The 20,954-nt window shown below is 49.8% G+C and overlaps 1 protein-coding gene across 1 annotated transcript in view; it reads right to left on the bottom strand.

Annotated features, from left to right (window-relative positions):
* Window positions 1-20,954, bottom strand: part of LOC144128372 (uncharacterized) — a 100,091-nt gene that overhangs the window by 17,231 nt on the left and 61,906 nt on the right. Inside the window, exons 8-9 of the mRNA XM_077661733.1 lie at window positions 7,114-7,377; window positions 359-584 (exon numbers count right to left, since the gene is read on the bottom strand). Of these exons, the coding sequence (XP_077517859.1) occupies window positions 359-584; window positions 7,114-7,377 (490 nt within the window). The remainder of the gene's footprint in view (window positions 1-358; window positions 585-7,113; window positions 7,378-20,954) is intronic.

Here is a 20,954-nt window from a genome sequence, read left to right on the forward strand (position 1 = left end):
TTCTCCGCTCGTTGCCAACCGATATTGCGCGTTTCGGTGGTCGATACTGGACCGTTACCCTTTCTTCCCAGCCCATATTTTACGTCCGAGACCAATAAATATAAAAGGGATAAGAATTGCGAGAGAGGAAAAAAAAAAACCTTGAAAGAGCTGTCCGTGGATTCCCATTCCCCTGCCCCGGTCACAGTCACAAAGAACGCATCGGGTATCAAGGCCACGGAACAAACAAAAGCACGCGGACACCGCCCACCGCGTAGGGGTGGCAACGCGTCCAAAGTTACCGAAACGCGACACACACACACCACCACAGCGGAGCCCCCGCACACTCGCTTCACAGGCGGGAAGGAAACGGGCTCACCGGCGAACGGGTTCTCCTCGACGATCTCCTCGACGATGCCCGGCACAGCAGCCCCCTGCAGCTGCTGCGAGGAGACGAGGGTGGGCTGCGCCGGGGCGACGGCGTCCCCGTTCAACTCGAGCAGCAGCTCGTCCTCGTCGGTGAGCGTGTCGACGTCGCGCGAGCTGCGTCGGCTGCCGCTGCCGTCGCTGCCGAGCCGCCGGCGACGCTGCTGGACCACGTACTCCTGCGGAGACGCACGCTGACCACCTGCTGCTGCTGCTAGGCGCGCGCGCGTTCTTTCCGCCACTCGAGCGAGGGATGCCACGCGGCTTCGATATGCGCTCGGCAGGTGCCGCGACGTCGACGAGAGAGCAGCCCGCACGATACGCCGCGCGCCGCTTTAGAAAAGAAAAAAAAACACAAAGGGAAAGATAGAGGAAAACAAGCCGATGCGAGGGAGAGCACGCTGCCGGGCAGGTGCCGCGAACGAACGACGCCGGCGGCGACTCGCTCGGTCTATCGCGCCGTCAAGCTCGTCGTCGTCGACGGCGCGTAAGCAGCAATAAAAGCGCCAGCAGCAGCAGCAGCGAGACGAGCGCGGCGGCGATAAAAAAATACGGCCGAGGCGCGTCGTTGCCGGTTGCCAAGCTACGGCGTCCTTCCCCCTTTCTCTCTGCCGCGGCTCTCGCGTGCATGAGTGTGTAAGTATGCGACACGGATCGCCGCTCCGAGGGCCGCCGCCCCAGCAGCCGCGTCCGCCGCTACTACACCCCTCCACTTACAAACGACGGCAATGAGTCGACGCTGCCGACACCAGCGCGGCAACGCGCGTACGTAACACGTTGCACGGTGGCATTCGATCGTGGTGCGATGCAGAACCTGTGGACCGAGTCCGTTTCCGCAATGGGCGCCGCCGGACGGACCACACACAAACACACACACGCAACGCACGCGTTTTAATCACGAAGCACGCAAGGGCGCAAGCGGTGGGAGGGAGTGACAGTCGTCGGGAAAAGGAGGAGACGCTCCTGCACCCCGCGGTCTGAGGGAGACGGGGGGGAGGGGGGGGGGGAGAAGTGCGGAAGAGATCGTACACACTACACTGCAGTGGCACCGAGCCAGCCGGCGAACGCCCATCAAAGGACGGGCAGCAGCAGCAGCATCAGAAGACGGTGCCTGTCACACGGCCTCCAAGACATCATCACTGCTCCCTGCCCTCGCAGCGGAGCCGACACGCCCGTGTTGCGTCCCCGAGGGAAGAGGGGAGGGCCCACTGTTTAATCGCCACGCGGCGCCGGCGAGCCATAGCCGTCGCCACAAACGGAGAGCGCGAAAACCGTTAACCAAAGACGAGAAAGACACACACCGCCGCGCCTGACCCCAGGGACCCGAGAAAGAGCGGGAGTACAGATCGATTCGCGCGGCAGAGACACACGCACGCTCGGACCAGCGGTGGCGACAGCGGCGGGAGACGACGCGACAGCGGAAAACCAGGCTTCCTCCCCCCCTCCGGCCAACCCGTACAGTGCGTGACGCGGCGGGGACATCCCCGCCGGCGATACCATCGAGCGGCGTGTCCCGCGGCCGCCCTGCATCCGGCCACTGCGCCTCAACGCGGTCCCGCAGCTTTCCTCTTTGGCCCAATTAATGGGGTACGCAAGCAGCGGGATTCGTAGATTTGTTCGTCTCCGGTTTTCTCTGTTCTGTTCCGCTTCTGGAGAGTATTTTTTTTTCTTCAAGTACACGCGAAAGAAAAAAAAAGAGAAAGATGAAACGGGAAATTATAGGCACGGCCTAAGAAAACGTCCAACACCTACAGCGAACAGAATGCGCATGTAGGAAAAAAAATGCAATAAAACGGCGCTTACGTGAAACTTGTGAATCATTTTTGCCAACATTTCGCACTAGAATCGCTGAAAAGAATAGCTATCAGGACTAAAACATCTTCAAAGTAGTACATGTCCAAAATACAGCGTATGAATCTGCAGACTTGAAACTTTCCATCACTAATTTCTAACAGCAAACTTTTGAAGGCATTTTTTGATGAATGCAGATTACAATTAACAGGTATGTAGATACCGTGTCCCAAATTATCCGACAAAGGAGGAATTTGATCATTTAAATGTCGCACGCCACAGTTACTTCGGATTACTGGAGTTTAATTTTAAAATCTCTCTGCGCGGATAATACAGAGCAATTTCTTGCGGCCGATGCGCGCTTGCAGAGCACCTGTTTTCCCCTTTCCTGTAGCTACTGACGTGCAATTCAGACACCCTACAGGTGTCCTATGCCCGTTTCCGAGCTACCGGCAAATGAGCCACTTTACGCGCCAGTTACGAACCGAACTTGGCTTACCGACAGAACCGTATACGGAAGGCTGCCGTCAGCCTCCTATATGCACGGGAACAGCAACAGAAGGGTTGGTGCTCGCAGCACCGAAGAACTCCCATCTGGATTTTATTTTTATTTTTGTTATGATCGCGCATTGTGCATTGCATCCTGGGGAAAATACAACAAAACCACGCTTGCTGCACGAAATACGTTGGCGCTGCGGGCGTACAGACCTAACGTACGCTTAAAACCGAAAAGGTAGGTCTCCGCTGCTCCCTCACATTTTTTTTTCGTTATTTGCCCAGTTCACTGTAATGCCAGCCGCAAAGCAAATTGATCTTGAACAATAACGCTGACTCCTGTACGAGACCCCTGGCTACTGGATCTCACAGTAGTACGGGATCTCGCACAGGAGCCAACGTTATTGTTCCCGGTCAATGTAGAATACTTGCCGACAGATAGGACTCTAAGAACCAAGAAAGCGCCTGGAGGTGCTCACAAACAAGAACCTTTCCAAATCCGGCTACCCTCAGCCAGTGGTACCCGGAACAATTCTCGCATAGATGCAAACTATATCAGGTTAGGGCAGATCTCATTGTATGGACTGGTCCAGAAATCCAGGGTATAGATGAAGAAACTAGAGTAGAGGACTTTTGGAAGACTCTACTGCTGAGCTCAATCCGTGAGATACAACTAGCATTAATACGACTGACAGAACACGCCGCCCGGGTCCACGGACTGCAGGCCACAGTCTAGACGGATCATCATCATCATCAGTCTTACTACACCCACTGCAGGGCAAAGGCCTCTCCCATGTCTCTCCAATTAACCCTGTCCTTTGCCAGCTGCATCCACCCTTTGCCTGCAAACTTCTTTATCTCATCCGCTGACTTTCTCTTGGAATCCACTCCGTTATCCTTAAGGACCAGCGGTTATCTTACCTTCGCATTACGTGCCCTGCCCAAGCCCATTTCTTTCTCTTGATTTCGACTAGGATGTCATTAACCCGTGTTTGTTCCCTCACCCACTCTGCCCGCTTCCGGTCTCTTAACGTTACACCTATCATTTTTCTTTCCATGGCTCGCTGCGTTGTCCTTAACTTAAGCTGAACTCTTTTCGTTAGCCTCCACGTTTCTGCCCCGTAGGTGAGTACCGGTAAGATACAGCTGCTGTACACTTTTCTCTTGAGGGAAGTTGGTAAACTGCCATTCATGATCTGAGAGAACCTGCCATATGCCTCCACCCCATCCTTATCCTTCTAGTTATTTCCCTGTCATGATCTGGATCAGCTGTCACTACCTGCCCTAAGTAGACGTATTCCGTCACAACTTCGAGGCTCTCGCTTCCAATTGTGAACTGTTGTTCCCTTGCTAGGCTGTTGAACATTACCTTGGTTTTCTGCATGCTAATTTTTAGACCCATCCTTCTGCTCTGCCTGTCTAACTCATTGATCATGATTTGCAGTTCACCTCCTGAGTGACTCAGCAAGGCAATGTCATCAGCGAATCGCAGATTATTTAGGTATTCTCCATTTATTCTTATTCCCAACTGTTCCCAATTCAGGCCTCGAAATACCTCCTGTAAACATGCGCTGAAGAGCATTGGCGAGATCGTGTCTCCCTGCCTGACGCCTTTCCTTACTGGAATTTTATTGCTGACTTTATGGAGGACTAGACGGATAGGCTGACGTCTATCCTGTATCTGTAGTAAAATGAATGGGTGGACGCTAGCGCCACAAGCAGAAACGCCTGCTGTCATAACCGAGTTCCTTGTATCTTAAAACGAAACAGCTGTTAGCACTTCTCATAACTTTTGCATAGCAAGTTCGATTCCTTGAAGAGAATGCGCAGCGCCCAATGGAGCGCCGCGGGTCCTCCTTCCATCAAATCAAACCAGTGGATGTCCAGCTGCAGAGTGTTCGAACGCCGGCAGAAAGAACTACAGAGTGGTGCAAAGCAGCGCAGCACACCAGCCTCCAGGCCACTCTTACCGATCGCACAAGTGTGAACAAGATGACGAACGAAGACACGACACGGGCACAGCGCGATGAAGGCAAAAAAAAAAAGTAGAACAGGCCGCCGCTGTCAGATCACACGCGAGAAAACGCTTGCACAGGGAGCGAACGCGGTTATCTTACCAAGCTGCGACTCCTGATGTCGCGCTGTTTTCGTTAAACGCTCGTGACAGGCGTCGAAGAAACTTGGCTGCCTTGTAAGACGCAGGGTGTCGGCAATCGTTATTCCCGCGAATCGAAGAGCCGTCACGCGTGCTCCCAACCCCGGAGCGGGCCGGCGGGCGCGCCCGTGGTTACACGAACAACGCGTGGCCACCGATCCGTTCGGGGAGGCCTTTCGACATCGCGTTCGTCGCCCGCGGCTTCGGCGCATGCCTCGCCGACGAAGCGCCACGCCCGCGGCGAAATCGACACGCGGAAACGACCGACTCGGCAACAACAAGCGGGGAAAGAAGGCATTGCGCAAAGGTGAACGTCAACGGGAGCATCACAAGTTCGAGTTTTTGAAGACACCGAACACACTGTCTCAACAAACTTTTAGAACAGACCGAAATAGCGCTTGTCTGTGACTTTCTGAACGCGTTCGTCAGTGTAGCCCTTTGTTGTACAACGGAGTCAAATCGCCCAATTACAAGATCCGCTGACGCATCTTAATTGTCAAGTCAACATGAAAAAGGCATATACGTGCGCGAAACGCTGGGTCTATCTGCATGAAGATCTGCACCACCTATATGAATGCCCAGTGCGTACACGCTTGCCATTGATGCATGGATTACTGGCTCTTTTTATTAGAATTATTTCCACCATCTAACATCTATACCACTGCCATCTCCTGCGCAGGGCTTTCACGTCTGTGCAAGGCCTGCTTTTGCGCACTGCGAAAGCATTCATTCAACATCACAGTGACCGATTTAAACGCACAAGAGCCTTGGTGCGAAGACCTCTTTAGCATGGGTGGCGCTTGATAAGAAGATGCCAACAAGGCGTCCGGTCAGTACCAGTGTTTTGGCCATCTCGCTTCGAAGGCGTACTTTTCCAACTTATCCTCAAAATGGGCCGCGTGAGGAATAGCAAGCGTCCAACGGGAACAAAGGAGACACACAAACGACGGGACCAGTGCCCGTCGTTTGTGTGGCTCAAAAGAGGTTCGAAATTACCAGATGACTTAAAACATCCCATGTGCAATACGCACTAGATATCCGCCCATTCTCGTGCCTTGTCTCCAGCTTTGTACGCCGGAAAACTGTACGTTCTCTGGAAGCCCCGTTTTCGGGTTTAAAATGGGCTTTAATCCGATTTGGAAGAAATCTATTCCGGGTGCAAGAATTTGGCAAAAACCGGGTTTTACCCGAAAACGAAGGGCCCTAGGTGTAGAGCGTGCGCTCACAAAGACACAGATGCTCGTATACTGTTGTCCAGGCCCGCTCTGAGGTGCAAACGCGAAACTGGCGCCGCGGGAATCCGGCGTGCAAACAAACCCTACAGGACGCAATTGTGCATTAAACAAAACAAAAGCACTCTGAGACCGTTAGCCCCGGCCAGTCGACCGAGACGGCTGTATTGCATCCCTCATAGCTATAGGCTACGCATTCACGGAATAAACGACGCGGACACGGGCAGCCGCTCGGCATCCGGGCATGTATTTTCGAAGCTCCCACGGACGCGGTGACCGACCGAACGACAGTGTAAGCTCCGGTACAGGCCATCCAGGAACTGTGCAATAAAGGCCACCAGGGTGGGAGGTCTAATGTCGCGGGACACTCTGTACATGCCTCTCCTCAATTGGCTCACATGCGTCTGCGTGCTCTCAGGCTGTGCTCATCCTTACTCGGATCAATTTAGACTCCGTTAATGAGGGCACCAATCTATATACGGCCGTACGTAAGAGGTGCAGTTTCTAAATTGCACCACTCCATTTAAGAGTGCGCACACTAGGGCTCTCGATCTGTCAGCAGAGAAAATGCCTCGCAGATGTATACAATCTTTTAGAGCGAAACAAGCTAGATCTGAACACATCGGTTTTGCAAGTGTTCGCGCGATACGCGTTCGACCTGCGCCCGCGCATGTTCGACTATACCAGTGGTGAGTGATGAGACGAAAGGTTGCCTCTCTTTCCCTTCCTCTCATCGGCCCGGCGAGTTTTGAAGAATGCAGCGCTCTCACCGACCGAAATCGAACTTTCTGTATACACGCAGCATAAAATGGCGTATTCCAATCGGCGATCCGGAGCAAGTCTTCTTGCTCCGCGAAACCGAAGAGCGTGTTTCAATGGGCGATTCGGATTCAGATTCTGAGTTCTGGTTGGATCGCGATTTCACTCTTTCGAGGATTCGAATAAGCCATGTAAGCCACGCCAGCAGCAGCAGTTGGCGCATAATACACACACGCGGGACGACTTGCACCATGCGTCAGAGGAAAGAGCACGCACCCTGCTGAGGGGCCTCATCTTGCTGTGGATGCCGGACTCGGCGGTGCCCGGAGAGGGCGGCGGGAACTCGGGCGTGGGTGGCTGGTCGTAGTGGCTCGGGCTCAGCGGGATCTGCACGGTTGCCCGCTTGGAAGAAGAGGAAGAGGAGGAAGGACGGCCCTGCAGCGCCAGGCTGGAGGGACGCTCCTCGCAAGACGACGGGGCGCCCGTGTTGTCGCTCGCCGAGCGGGCGTGCTGCCGGCCCGACAGGCACTCGCTGGCCGCCTGCGCGGAATGCGCCACGGGCCCATATATAGTCGAGCAGCGGCGCTGCAAAAGGCACATGCACGGGCTACGAGAAATGGCTGCCGGCAGTGGGCACGCTTGCACGAATACGACGCGAGCCGCTCTAGTTAGAAGTTGCGGCATCGAGAAACCGAAACTCACGTTCCCTTCGCGTTTAATAATAATAATAATAATTGGTTTTGGTTGAAAGGAAATGGCGCAGTATCTGTCTCACATATCGTTGGACACCTGAACCGCGCCGTAAGGGAAGGGATAAAGCAGGGAGTGAAAAAGAAAGGGGTGCCGTAGTGGAGGGCTTTGGAATAATTTCGACCACCTGGGGATCTTTAACGTCCACTGACATCACACAGCACACGGGCGCCTTAGGATTTTGCCTCCATCGAAACGCAGCCGCCGCGGTCGGGTTCGAACCCGGGAACTCCGGATCAGCAGCCGAGCGCCCTAACCACTGAGCCACCGCGGCGGGTCCTTCGCGTTTACACAAGGCGAATTTTGGCCCGACGCGCCTGTTCGAATCGCCCTTGTCGGGTTCAGTCCAGGTGCGAATTTACTGGTGACTCTTGGACGGGGGTGGTTAGTGGGCGCGGCAGTTCTGTATGTACAGTGCATTTCTTGACCTTTCTTGTTATAAAAAAAGCTGGGTTTTCCATGGTGTTTTACACAGAAAACCCTGCTACAATCGTCCCCGGTTCATGCAAACGTCCCTGTAGTGCAGGTACAAAGCCCGATCCCGATGAGGCCGCTAACACAGAGATCCAGCGCCATACGGATGTCTAAGAAAAAAGGCTCCCACGCACGCACAGTGGCGTGGAGCCTGTATTATACCGACATCCCGGTCTGCTGCCGGGCATAGGTTATTTCTCGCGCTTCTGTAATGGCGTGCCCGCTCCGATGGGGTAAGGACAAAATGAGGAGATAGCGAGTTCGGTGAATAATGCGAGTGGTCCGCGAACGCGAAGATCGATACTCAGGGAGGGGCACATATAGGCCCACGATTCATCGGCGAGGCGAAAAAACGCCTCCTTGAAATTGAAAATTGGTTTTTGGGAAAAGGAAATGGCACGGTATCTGTCGCGCATCTCGGATGACACCTTAACCTCGCCGTAAGGGAAGGGATAAAATGGGACTGAAAGATTATAGGAAGAAAGAGGTGCCCTAGTGGAGGGCTCCGGAATAATTTCGACCACCTGGGGATCTTTAACGTGCTGCGCTGACATCGCACAGCACACGGGCGCCTTTTGCGTTTCGCTTCCATCGAAACGCGGCCGCCGCGGCCTGGTTGGGACCCGGGTACTCCGGAAACGCTTAAGACGTTTTGTTCGCAGAAGCTGCCGAAATTAATCGCTGCATGCTCAAAAACATGTAGCATACGCACTGCTTTCAGATTGGTGACGACGACAAATAGACAGACAGAAAATGGCGCTATGGGTGCTAAAGCAATCATCAACGCGTCCGACTGTATACCAGGTGTTTCAGGGAAGACTTTCAAAAATTTTCAATACTAATAATAATAATAATTGGTTTTTTGGGAAAGGAAATGGCGCAGTATCTGTCTCATATATCGTTGGACACCTGAACCGCGCCGTAAGGGAAGGGACAAGGGAGGGAGTGAAAGAAGAAAGGAAGAAGGAGGTGCCGTAGTGGAGGGCTCCGGAATAATTTCAACCACCTGGGGATCTTTAACGTGCACTGACATCGCACAGCACACGGGCGCCTTAGCGTTTTTTCAAAAATTTTCAAAAATAGGCTTTTTGGGGTAATAATAATAATAATAATTGGTTTTTTTTGGGGGAAAGGAAATGGCGCAGTATCTGTCTCATATATCGTTGGACACCTGAACCGCGCCGTAAAGGAAGGGTTAAGGAGGGAGTGAAAGAAGAAAGGAAGAGAGAGGTGCCGTAGTGGAGGGCTCCGGAATAATTTCGACCACCTGGGGATCTTTAACGTGCACTGACATCGCACAGCACACGGGCGCCTTAGCGTTTTTCCTCCATGAAAACGCAGCTGCCGCGGCTGCGTTTTTGGGCTAAAAATATTGCTTTTTGGGCCATGGCAGGAAGTGATTCCACAGCGTGGTGCTTACACGATTCGTCACGGCCCAAAAACGGCGGTGGACATGCACAGGTCCCGAAACCATCAATCACCTCATTATGAACTTAATTCTATTTTAAAAATGAGCCAAGCGAAAAACTACAGCACTGACAGCGCGGCAGATAACTAAGCGTGTGCGCTCCAAAGCTTTGGGACGCTTGACCAAAAAGACCATCCTACACACACTGTCACGACCATAGGGCTGGCTTTTTGGCCTGCGGGAAAATGCGCGCGGAAATTTAGTACCTCAACTTTTTTCCTGTCCTACGAGGAGGGATTTGCGGCTGCTGCACTCTGTAGAAATGTAAATGTAATGGCTGCGCGCAAGGACAACCAGACTGGCAAACAAGGTTGCGGACAGCACGGGGAAGTCCCATTTCGTGGCGAACACGCTACCGCGCGACTTTGCCGTGTCGGCAGCCTGACCGGCTGTTCGGGGTGTTCATAGCTTTCCCAAACAACCAGATTTGCAGTGGCCGAAGGAAAGCGCAGCAGCTGAAAAACTCACTGAATGGCTCGCCGAACTTGCATCCGGCCTGCGAAATTATATCCTGCCGGGGTAGGTCCCAGACAAGTAATAATAATAATTGGTTTTTGGGGAAAGGAAATGGCGCAGTATCTGTCTCATATATCGTTGAACACCTGAACCACGCCGTAAGGGAAGGGATAAGGGAGGGAGTGAAAGAAGAAAGGAAGAATGAGGTACCGTAGTGGAGGGCTCAGGAATAATTTCGACCACCTGGGGATCTTTAACATGCACTGACATCGCACAGCACACGGGCGCCTTAGCGTTTTTCCTCCATAAAAACGCAGCCGCCGCGGTCGGGCCCCAGACAATTATAAAATTGGCTGTGGTTTAGCTCTGGTTAACCCTATAGTTGAATTGCGAAAGCTTCGTTTCCTCGGCACGTCGTCTACGAAGCGTCTCATTCTGACGCTCTCGAGAACTCAAACCGGTCTCTTCCGCAGTTGAGTCACTCCGGGACGTGGCACGACTTCTTTTAGCCGCATCTTCGTTACGACGCTTCTCGAGTCATGCGGCGCGCTCTTCTGGCGTCTCTTGAGCGCGTTGTCTCTTCCTCGCTTCGTCCCGTCCTGTTGCGTCTCTTTCGCGCTCTCCATAACGACTACAATACACTGAGGCAGAGCATATATATATATATATATATATATATATATATATATATATATATATATATATATATATATATATATATATATATATATATATATATATATATATATATATATTAGCAGACAAGTTAAGGGAAATGAGGGGCTCGTTTGACAAATACATGAAGGAAGCCAACAGTCACCGAAACCAAGGTGCAATGGGGAATGTTTTTGTTTTTTTTTTAATTATAGTGCGGATTAGTGAGAGAAAAATACTTCAATTAAGCTTTGATTTTTTAAAGAAAACTACTTATAAAGCAGCAGAAAAAACAACCATGCCGCCGGTGGGATCCGAACCCACGACCTCCGAATATCGCGTCCGGTGCTCTAACCAACTGAGCTAAGGCGACGGCTGTCCAATCTGCTGCTCTCGTGGGTATTTATGTTTATTGCGTGTAAGCGAACCTTTGAGAGTGTTCACCAGCGCCACCCTTGATGCCATAGGTAGCATAAGAGGGCTCTCGCACAGTGTCCGCCCTCGCCATTAGATGACGTTCCACGTCACGCTCGCGGTATAACAGGACGTGCTACGTCCGCCGCTATGGACGAGGGTGGCGCTGGTGAACACTCTCAAAGGTTCGCTTACACGAAATAAACATAAATACCCACGAGAGCAGCAGATTGGACAGCCGTCGCCGTAGCTCAGTTGGTTAGAGCACCGGACGCGATATTCGGAGGTCGTGGGTTCGGATCCCACCGGCGGCATGGTTGTTTTTTCTGCTGCTTTATAAGTAGTTTTCTTTAAAAAATCAAAGCTTAATTGAATTATTTTTCTCTCACTAATCCGCACTATAAATTAAAAAAAACGGCAAACACATTGCACCTTGGTTTCGGTGACTGTTGGCTTCCTTCATGTATTTGTCAAACGAGCCCCTCATTTCCCTTAACTTGTATGCTAATAGCTTAAGGACGGTCTCGGTTCTGGCAGTCTTGATGCCATAGGTAGCATAAGAGGGCTCTCGCACAGTGTCCGCCCTCGCCATTAGATGACGTTCCACGTCACGCTCGCGGTATAACAGGACGTGCTACGTCCGCCGCTATGGACGAGGGTGGCGCTGGTGAACACTCTCAAAGGTTCGCTTACACGCAATAAATACCCACGAGAGCAGCAGATTGGACAGCCGTCGCCGTAGCTCAGTTGGTAAGAGCACCGGACGCGATATTCGGAGGTCGTGGGTTCGGATCCCACCGGCGGCATGGTTGTTTTTTCTGCTGCTTTATAAGTAGTTTTCTTTAAAAAATCAAAGCTTAATTGAAGTATTTTTCTCTCACTAATCCGCACTATAAATTTAAAAAAAAAAACATTCCTCATTGCACCTTGGTTTCGGTGACTGTTGGCTTCCTTCATGTATTTGTCAAACGAGCCCCTCATTTCCCTTAACTTGTCTGCTAATAGCTTAAGGAGGGTCTCGGTTCTGGCAGTCTTGATGCCACAGGTAGTATAAGAGGGCTCTCGCACAGTGTTCGCCCTCGCCATTAGATGACGTTCCACGTCACGCTCGCGGTATAACAGGACGTGCTACGTCCGCCGCTATGGACGAGGGTGGCGCTGGTGAACACTCTCAAAGGTTCGCTTACACGCAATAAACATAAATACCCACGAGAGCAGCAGATTGGACAGCCGTCGCCGTAGCTCAGTTGGTAAGAGCACCGGACGCGATATTCGGAGGTCGTGGGTTCGGATCCCACCGGCGGCATGGTTGTTTTTCTGCTGCTTTATAAGTAGTTTTCTTTAAAAAATCAAAGCTTAATTGAAGTATTTTTCTCTCACTAATCCGCACTATAAATTTAAAAAAAAAAACATTCCCCATTGCACCTTGGTTTCGGTGACTGTTGGCTTCCTTCATGTATTTGTCAAACGAGCCCCTCATTTCCCTTAACTTGTCTGCTAATAGCTTAAGGAGGGTCTCGGTTCTGGCAGTCTTGATGCCACAGGTAGTATAAGAGGGCTCTCGCACAGTGTTCGCCCTCGCCATTAGATGACGTTCCACGTCACGCTCGCGGTATAACAGGACGTGCTACGTCCGCCGCTATGGACGAGGGTGGCGCTGGTGAACACTCTCAAAGGTTCGCTTACACGCAATAAACATAAATACCCACGAGAGCAGCAGATTGGACAGCCGTCGCCGTAGCTCAGTTGGTAAGAGCACCGGACGCGATATTCGGAGGTCGAGGGTTCGTATCCCACCGGCGGCATGGTTGTTTTTTCTGCTGCCTTATAAGTAGTTTTCCTTAAAAAATCAAAGCTTAATTGAAGTATTTTTCTCTCACTAATCCGCACTATAAATTAAAAAAAAAACAAAAACACATTGCACCTTGGTTTCGGTGACTGTTGGTTTCCTTCATGTATTTGTCAAACGAGCCCCTCATTTCCCTTAACTTGTCTGCTAATAGCTTAAAGAGGGTCTCGGTTCTGGCAGTCTTGATGCCACAGGTAGTATAAGAGGGCTCTCGCACAGTGTTCGCCCTCGCCATTAGATGACGTTCCACGTCACGCTCGCGGTATAACAGGACGTGCTACGTCCGCCGCTATGGACGAGGGTGGCGCTGGTGAACACTCTCAAAGGTTCGCTTACACGCAATAAACATAAATACCCACGAGAGCAGCAGATTGGACAGCCGTCGCCGTAGATCAGTTGGTAAGAGCACCGGACGCGATATTCGGAGGTCGTGGGTTCGGATCCCACCGGCGGCATGGTTGTTTTTTCTGCTGCTTTATAAGTAGTTTTCTTTAAAAAATCAAAGCTTAATTGAAGTATTTTTCTCTCACTAATCCGCACTATAAATTAAAACAAAAGCAAAAACATTGCACCTTTGTTTCGGTGACTGTTGGCTTCCTTCATGAGCATATATATATATATATATATATATATATATATATATATATATATATATATATATATATATATATATATATATATATATATATATATATATATATATATATATATATTAGCAGACAAGTTAAAGGAAATGAGGGGCCCGTTTGACAAATTTATGAAGGGAGCCAACAGTCACCGAAACCAAGGTGCATAGGGGAAAGTTAATTTTTTTATTTATTATTATTAATGTGTTATGCTTATCAGTGGGATAATAATACTTAGATTAATAAATCGCTGAAAGAAAATTGCTTATAAAGCAGCAGAAAAAACAACCATGCCGCCGGTGGGATCCGAACCCACGACCTCCGAATATCGCGTCCGGTGCTCTTACCAACTGAGCTACGGCGACGGTTGTCCAATCTGCTGCTCTCGTGGGTATTTATGTTTACTGGGTGTAAGCGAGCCTTGAGAGTGTTCACCAGCGCCACCCTCGACCATAGCGGCGGACGTAGCACGTCCTGTAATACCGCGAGCGTGACGTAGAACGTCATATAACGGTGAGGGCGGAAACTGTGCGAGAGCCCTCTTATGCTACCTATGGCATCAAGACTGCCAGAACCGAGACCCTCGTTAAGCTATTAGCAGACAAGTTAAGGGAAATGAGGGGCTCGTTTGACAAATACATGAAGGAAGCCAACAGTCACCGAAACCAAGGTGCAATGGGGAATGTTTTTGTTTTTTTTTAATTATAGTGCGGATTAGTGAGAGAAAAATACTTCAATTAAGCTTTGATTTTTTAAAGAAAACTACTTATAAAGCAGCAGAAAAAACAACCATGCCGCCGGTGGGATCCGAACCCACGACCTCCGAATATCGCGTCCGGTGCTCTAACCAACTGAGCTAAGGCGACGGCTGTCCAATCTGCTGCTCTCGTGGGTATTTATGTTTATTGCGTGTAAGCGAACCTTTGAGAGTGTTCACCAGCGCCACCCTTGATGCCATAGGTAGCATAAGAGGGCTCTCGCACAGTGTCCGCCCTCGCCATTAGATGACGTTCCACGTCACGCTCGCGGTATAACAGGACGTGCTACGTCCGCCGCTATGGACGAGGGTGGCGCTGGTGAACACTCTCAAAGGTTCGCTTACACGAAATAAACATAAATACCCACGAGAGCAGCAGATTGGACAGCCGTCGCCGTAGCTCAGTTGGTTAGAGCACCGGACGCGATATTCGGAGGTCGTGGGTTCGGATCCCACCGGCGGCATGGTTGTTTTTTCTGCTGCTTTATAAGTAGTTTTCTTTAAAAAATCAAAGCTTAATTGAATTATTTTTCTCTCACTAATCCGCACTATAAATTAAAAAAAACGGCAAACACATTGCACCTTGGTTTCGGTGACTGTTGGCTTCCTTCATGTATTTGTCAAACGAGCCCCTCATTTCCCTTAACTTGTATGCTAATAGCTTAAGGACGGTCTCGGTTCTGGCAGTCTTGATGCCATAGGTAGCATAAGAGGGCTCTCGCACAGTGTCCGCCCTCGCCATTAGATGACGTTCCACGTCACGCTCGCGGTATAACAGGACGTGCTACGTCCGCCGCTATGGACGAGGGTGGCGCTGGTGAACACTCTCAAAGGTTCGCTTACACGCAATAAATACCCACGAGAGCAGCAGATTGGACAGCCGTCGCCGTAGCTCAGTTGGTAAGAGCACCGGACGCGATATTCGGAGGTCGTGGGTTCGGATCCCACCGGCGGCATGGTTGTTTTTTCTGCTGCTTTATAAGTAGTTTTCTTTAAAAAATCAAAGCTTAATTGAAGTATTTTTCTCTCACTAATCCGCACTATAAATTTAAAAAAAAAACATTCCTCATTGCACCTTGGTTTCGGTGACTGTTGGCTTCCTTCATGTATTTGTCAAACGAGCCCCTCATTTCCCTTAACTTGTCTGCTAATAGCTTAAGGAGGGTCTCGGTTCTGGCAGTCTTGATGCCACAGGTAGTATAAGAGGGCTCTCGCACAGTGTTCGCCCTCGCCATTAGATGACGTTCCACGTCACGCTCGCGGTATAACAGGACGTGCTACGTCCGCCGCTATGGACGAGGGTGGCGCTGGTGAACACTCTCAAAGGTTCGCTTACACGCAATAAACATAAATACCCACGAGAGCAGCAGATTGGACAGCCGTCGCCGTAGCTCAGTTGGTAAGAGCACCGGACGCGATATTCGGAGGTCGTGGGTTCGGATCCCACCGGCGGCATGGTTGTTTTTCTGCTGCTTTATAAGTAGTTTTCTTTAAAAAATCAAAGCTTAATTGAAGTATTTTTCTCTCACTAATCCGCACTATAAATTTAAAAAAAAAAACATTCCCCATTGCACCTTGGTTTCGGTGACTGTTGGCTTCCTTCATGTATTTGTCAAACGAGCCCCTCATTTCCCTTAACTTGTCTGCTAATAGCTTAAGGAGGGTCTCGGTTCTGGCAGTCTTGATGCCACAGGTAGTATAAGAGGGCTCTCGCACAGTGTTCGCCCTCGCCATTAGATGACGTTCCACGTCACGCTCGCGGTATAACAGGACGTGCTACGTCCGCCGCTATGGACGAGGGTGGCGCTGGTGAACACTCTCAAAGGTTCGCTTACACGCAATAAACATAAATACCCACGAGAGCAGCAGATTGGACAGCCGTCGCCGTAGCTCAGTTGGTAAGAGCACCGGACGCGATATTCGGAGGTCGAGGGTTCGTATCCCACCGGCGGCATGGTTGTTTTTTCTGCTGCCTTATAAGTAGTTTTCCTTAAAAAATCAAAGCTTAATTGAAGTATTTTTCTCTCACTAATCCGCACTATAAATTAAAAAAAAAACAAAAACACATTGCACCTTGGTTTCGGTGACTGTTGGTTTCCTTCATGTATTTGTCAAACGAGCCCCTCATTTCCCTTAACTTGTCTGCTAATAGCTTAAAGAGGGTCTCGGTTCTGGCAGTCTTGATGCCACAGGTAGTATAAGAGGGCTCTCGCACAGTGTTCGCCCTCGCCATTAGATGACGTTCCACGTCACGCTCGCGGTATAACAGGACGTGCTACGTCCGCCGCTATGGACGAGGGTGGCGCTGGTGAACACTCTCAAAGGTTCGCTTACACGCAATAAACATAAATACCCACGAGAGCAGCAGATTGGACAGCCGTCGCCGTAGATCAGTTGGTAAGAGCACCGGACGCGATATTCGGAGGTCGTGGGTTCGGATCCCACCGGCGGCATGGTTGTTTTTTCTGCTGCTTTATAAGTAGTTTTCTTTAAAAAATCAAAGCTTAATTGAAGTATTTTTCTCTCACTAATCCGCACTATAAATTAAAACAAAAGCAAAAACATTGCACCTTTGTTTCGGTGACTGTTGGCTTCCTTCATGAGCATATATATATATATATATATATATATATATATATATATATATATATATATATATATATATATATATATATATATATATATATATATATATATATATATATATATATATATATAATATATATATATATATATATATATATATATATATATATATTAGCAGACAAGTTAAAGGAAATGAGGGGCCCGTTTGACAAATTTATGAAGGGAGCCAACAGTCACCGAAACCAAGGTGCATAGGGGAAAGTTAATTTTTTTATTTATTATTATTAATGTGTTATGCTTATCAGTGGGATAATAATACTTAGATTAATAAATCGCTGAAAGAAAATTGCTTATAAAGCAGCAGAAAAAACAACCATGCCGCCGGTGGGATCCGAACCCACGACCTCCGAATATCGCGTCCGGTGCTCTTACCAACTGAGCTACGGCGACGGTTGTCCAATCTGCTGCTCTCGTGGGTATTTATGTTTACTGGGTGTAAGCGAGCCTTGAGAGTGTTCACCAGCGCCACCCTCGACCATAGCGGCGGACGTAGCACGTCCTGTAATACCGCGAGCGTGACGTAGAACGTCATATAACGGTGAGGGCGGAAACTGTGCGAGAGCCCTCTTATGCTACCTATGGCATCAAGACTGCCAGAACCGAGACCCTCGTTAAGCTATTAGCAGACAAGTTAAAGGAAATGAGGGGCCCGTTTGACAAATTTATGAAGGGAGCCAACAGTCACCGAAACCAAGGTGCATAGGGGAACGTTAATTTTTTTATTTATTATTATTAATGTGTTATGCTTATCAGTGGGATAATAATACTTAGATTAATAAATCGCTGAAAGAAAATTGCTTATAAAGCAGCAGAAAAAACAACCATGCCGCCGGTGGGATCCGAACCCACGACCTCCGAATATCGCGTCCGGTGCTCTTACCAACTGAGCTACGGCGACGGTTGTCCAATCTGCTGCTTTATAAGCAATTTTCTTTCAGCGATTTATTAATCTAAGTATTATTATCCCACTGATAAGCATAACACATTAATAATAATAAATAAAAAAATTAACGTTCCCCTATGCACCTTGGTTTCGGTGACTGTTGGCTCCCTTCATATATATATATATATATATACGCCCCTCACGAGGCGACACCTCCTCTCCCTCTACCCCAGCGGAGCACATCTGATGGAGCGAGCGGCGACGGCAGCGGCGCCATCTGTTGGAGCGTGATTGCGGCGTTGCTAGGCAACGGCGGCTCAAGGTTAGGCCACGCGCATACGGATGAAGAGCGCGACGAGCCGAAATGGCTCGCTGGCTGGAGTAGCGAAGCTTTCGCTTCAATTAGCAACTATCACTAGGTCTGCCTTGCACTTAGTTCGCCGAGCTATCAGCCCTACACTTAATTATTCCGCACTCCTTTCCCTGCCCTGACCTGCACTTGTTCCAATTTTAAACCTGTCCTTGCTCTGCGCAATTCTTGCCGCCGCATTACACTTGTGTCTGCCCTACACTTGCGCCTGCCCTAGACCTGTGCCTTCCCGACACTCGTACCTGCCCTGCACTGCATATACCTTCTGCTTCGCATTTGCTCTGCCGCGTTCTTGCCTCCTGCTTTGTACTCCATCTCATGAGTTCCTTGCAGCACAACGGAAGGTAGAGACCTCCTCAGCCAACCAGGAGAACGCGTTAAACATGTTCCTCCGCGATTCGTCGTCTGCTCGCGGCGTACACAAATATAGTTAGAAAAGAGCCTAAGCCGACGCTGTCTACGTACCAAAAGCTGTCTACGTACGCTTACGCACGCTAAACGCAAGCATTTTGGGGGGATATGTTACGCCATTAGTCACATTCGTATATTTTATTCAGAGCATGCAAACTGAGAAGAAATAATAAGCTCAGCCCAGTGTTGGCATCTGGTTGTTCGAACGGGAACCATTTTTGTCAACAAAGTGACGCTGCTCTTAGGACTAGAAGCGGCAGAATCGTTACTCTAAAAAATATCGAGAATTAATCGCTCTCGCATTTCGTGTCATAGGCGACATGAGACGAAGAGAAAGCTCAGTGGCTCATTTACGGCCAGTGAACGTGCTGAAACAGCAGTAAAAACGACGAATTCAGTCCGAGGAGAGGGGCCCTGCTTCGGAGGGGGCCGCCATTCTGGAAACGATGTTTGAACATACGTAAGGGTCGCGCATGTTAAACTCTGAAAATTGCGTACCTTACGGCGCGGTTCAGGTGTCCAACGATATATGAGACAGATACTGCGCTACTTCCTTTTCCTAAAAAACAATTATTATTAATTATTAACGCGAGCGTACGTTAAGGCTCGATATGAAATAGCGTTTGGCACATTCTGACTTTAAAGCACGTTATCCGATACATCGATATGCCTATTTTATACCGGCACTACTTTCCGCAGCGTCGGAACGGCGCCGGTGCACTCATCGCAACTATCGTAGTGCTGTAAGGAACTACTGAGGTAGAGCGTAGATTTGTGGCTGCCTTACACTTGCACCAGCCCTACATTCGTGCCTTCCCTACACACGTGGCCGCTCTACACTATATATACCTTCTGCATTGCACTTGATCTGCACCATTCTTGCCTCCTGCTTTACACGCGCCAGCCCTACATCTGTGCCTGCCCACCACTTCAATTCAATTCAATTCTTTTTTTATTATTATTACTTGTTCCTGCCCTGCTCTATACCTACTACACTGCACAAGCTTTACGCTGCTCTTGGCACTGCTTCACACTTGTGGCTGCCCCGCACTTGCGTCAGCCCTATACCTGTGTCTGCCCAACAGTAGTCCCCACTCGACACTTGTCCCCGCCTTACACTTGCCCCCGCCCATGCCCTCCATAGCTTCTGCTTCGCGATTGCTCAGACCTGCTCTTGCTTCTGCGGTTGACCCCCAGATGCACGGAAAACCCCGGAAAATGCAGGCATACTCCCCGCTGCTCTGGTTTCAACTTTTCCCACAGTTTACGGCGTATTTTTTGCGATCGTAATAGTGGCACTAGCACGTATACCGTAATTGAAAGCACCGTGACGTCATCTTTCGTTCTCGAATCACGTGGCCTATGTAGGGACCGGTAGGTACAGTCTTGGTCAAAAGTTCAAGGCCGCAGTGTTCAGCTGCAGCGAAATGAATGTTCCTAGACGCTCCGTGCAGCGGATCACTCAAAACACAAGTCAAGCAGGAAGCTTCTCTACAGCCAGAATAAACCTTCCAATAGCATTTCAAGGTCATTCGGTCTTTAATAGTGCCGTAACGGCTCTGTTATGCGGCTGAAGCGGAAAGCCGTTGGCCTCAAGACTTTTGAACAAGGCTGTACGTGGACAGGAAAGTACGCCCAGTTAGGGGGGACCGTAGGGAAGGTGCAGCTTCTACGAACCAAGGGAGCGGGAAGAAAGAAGTTTAGGCGTCCCTTCTTTTTTTCTGCACATAACTATTACGCATGCGTTTTCGCTCTGAAGTGCAGGGTTTGAACGCGCCCACTCCCCCCCCCCCCCTCTCTTTCGACTTTTGCTTTTATCGATATCGCCGGACGGCGCTTGAGCTATGTGCTCTTTTCCAAGCGATCCCCGCCATCATCGACACTTCCAGGGACCCGCTCAAGGTACTCCCCATCTGCACTGATCGACCGCCCGGCTGTTTGCGTGAAGCTTTTCGGTATACACAGAAGAGAACAAGAATACAGAAACGCGTTCCATCCGCCTATATGACCGTCGGATTCGACGACTTCAGCGAGCTTATCCACTGTAATGGCCTCCGACGCTTGTTATTTTCCTTTCTCCTTCTACTTTTCTCCGCTAGATGGCCGCACACGTGATCTCCGTGCGCGTGGCAATGGAGAGATGTTACTGAGAGGAAAAACCAGAGACATCAATCCACACCGCTTCAACGAGCTTTTCTAAAATGAAGAAACTACAGACCGGAGGCGCCGACTTTATAATTTCGGACGGCCATTATAGAGGCGGCATCCTATACGTGATTATAGTACTGCACGCACCTACGCGGCGTCGATACCGGTCGATGCTTCAAAGAGACAGAGAGAGAAATAAAAATAAAGGACA

The sequence above is a fragment of the Amblyomma americanum genome, chromosome 4 (genome assembly GCF_052857255.1).
Source record: "Amblyomma americanum isolate KBUSLIRL-KWMA chromosome 4, ASM5285725v1, whole genome shotgun sequence".
NCBI lineage: Eukaryota > Metazoa > Arthropoda > Arachnida > Ixodida > Ixodidae > Amblyomma > Amblyomma americanum.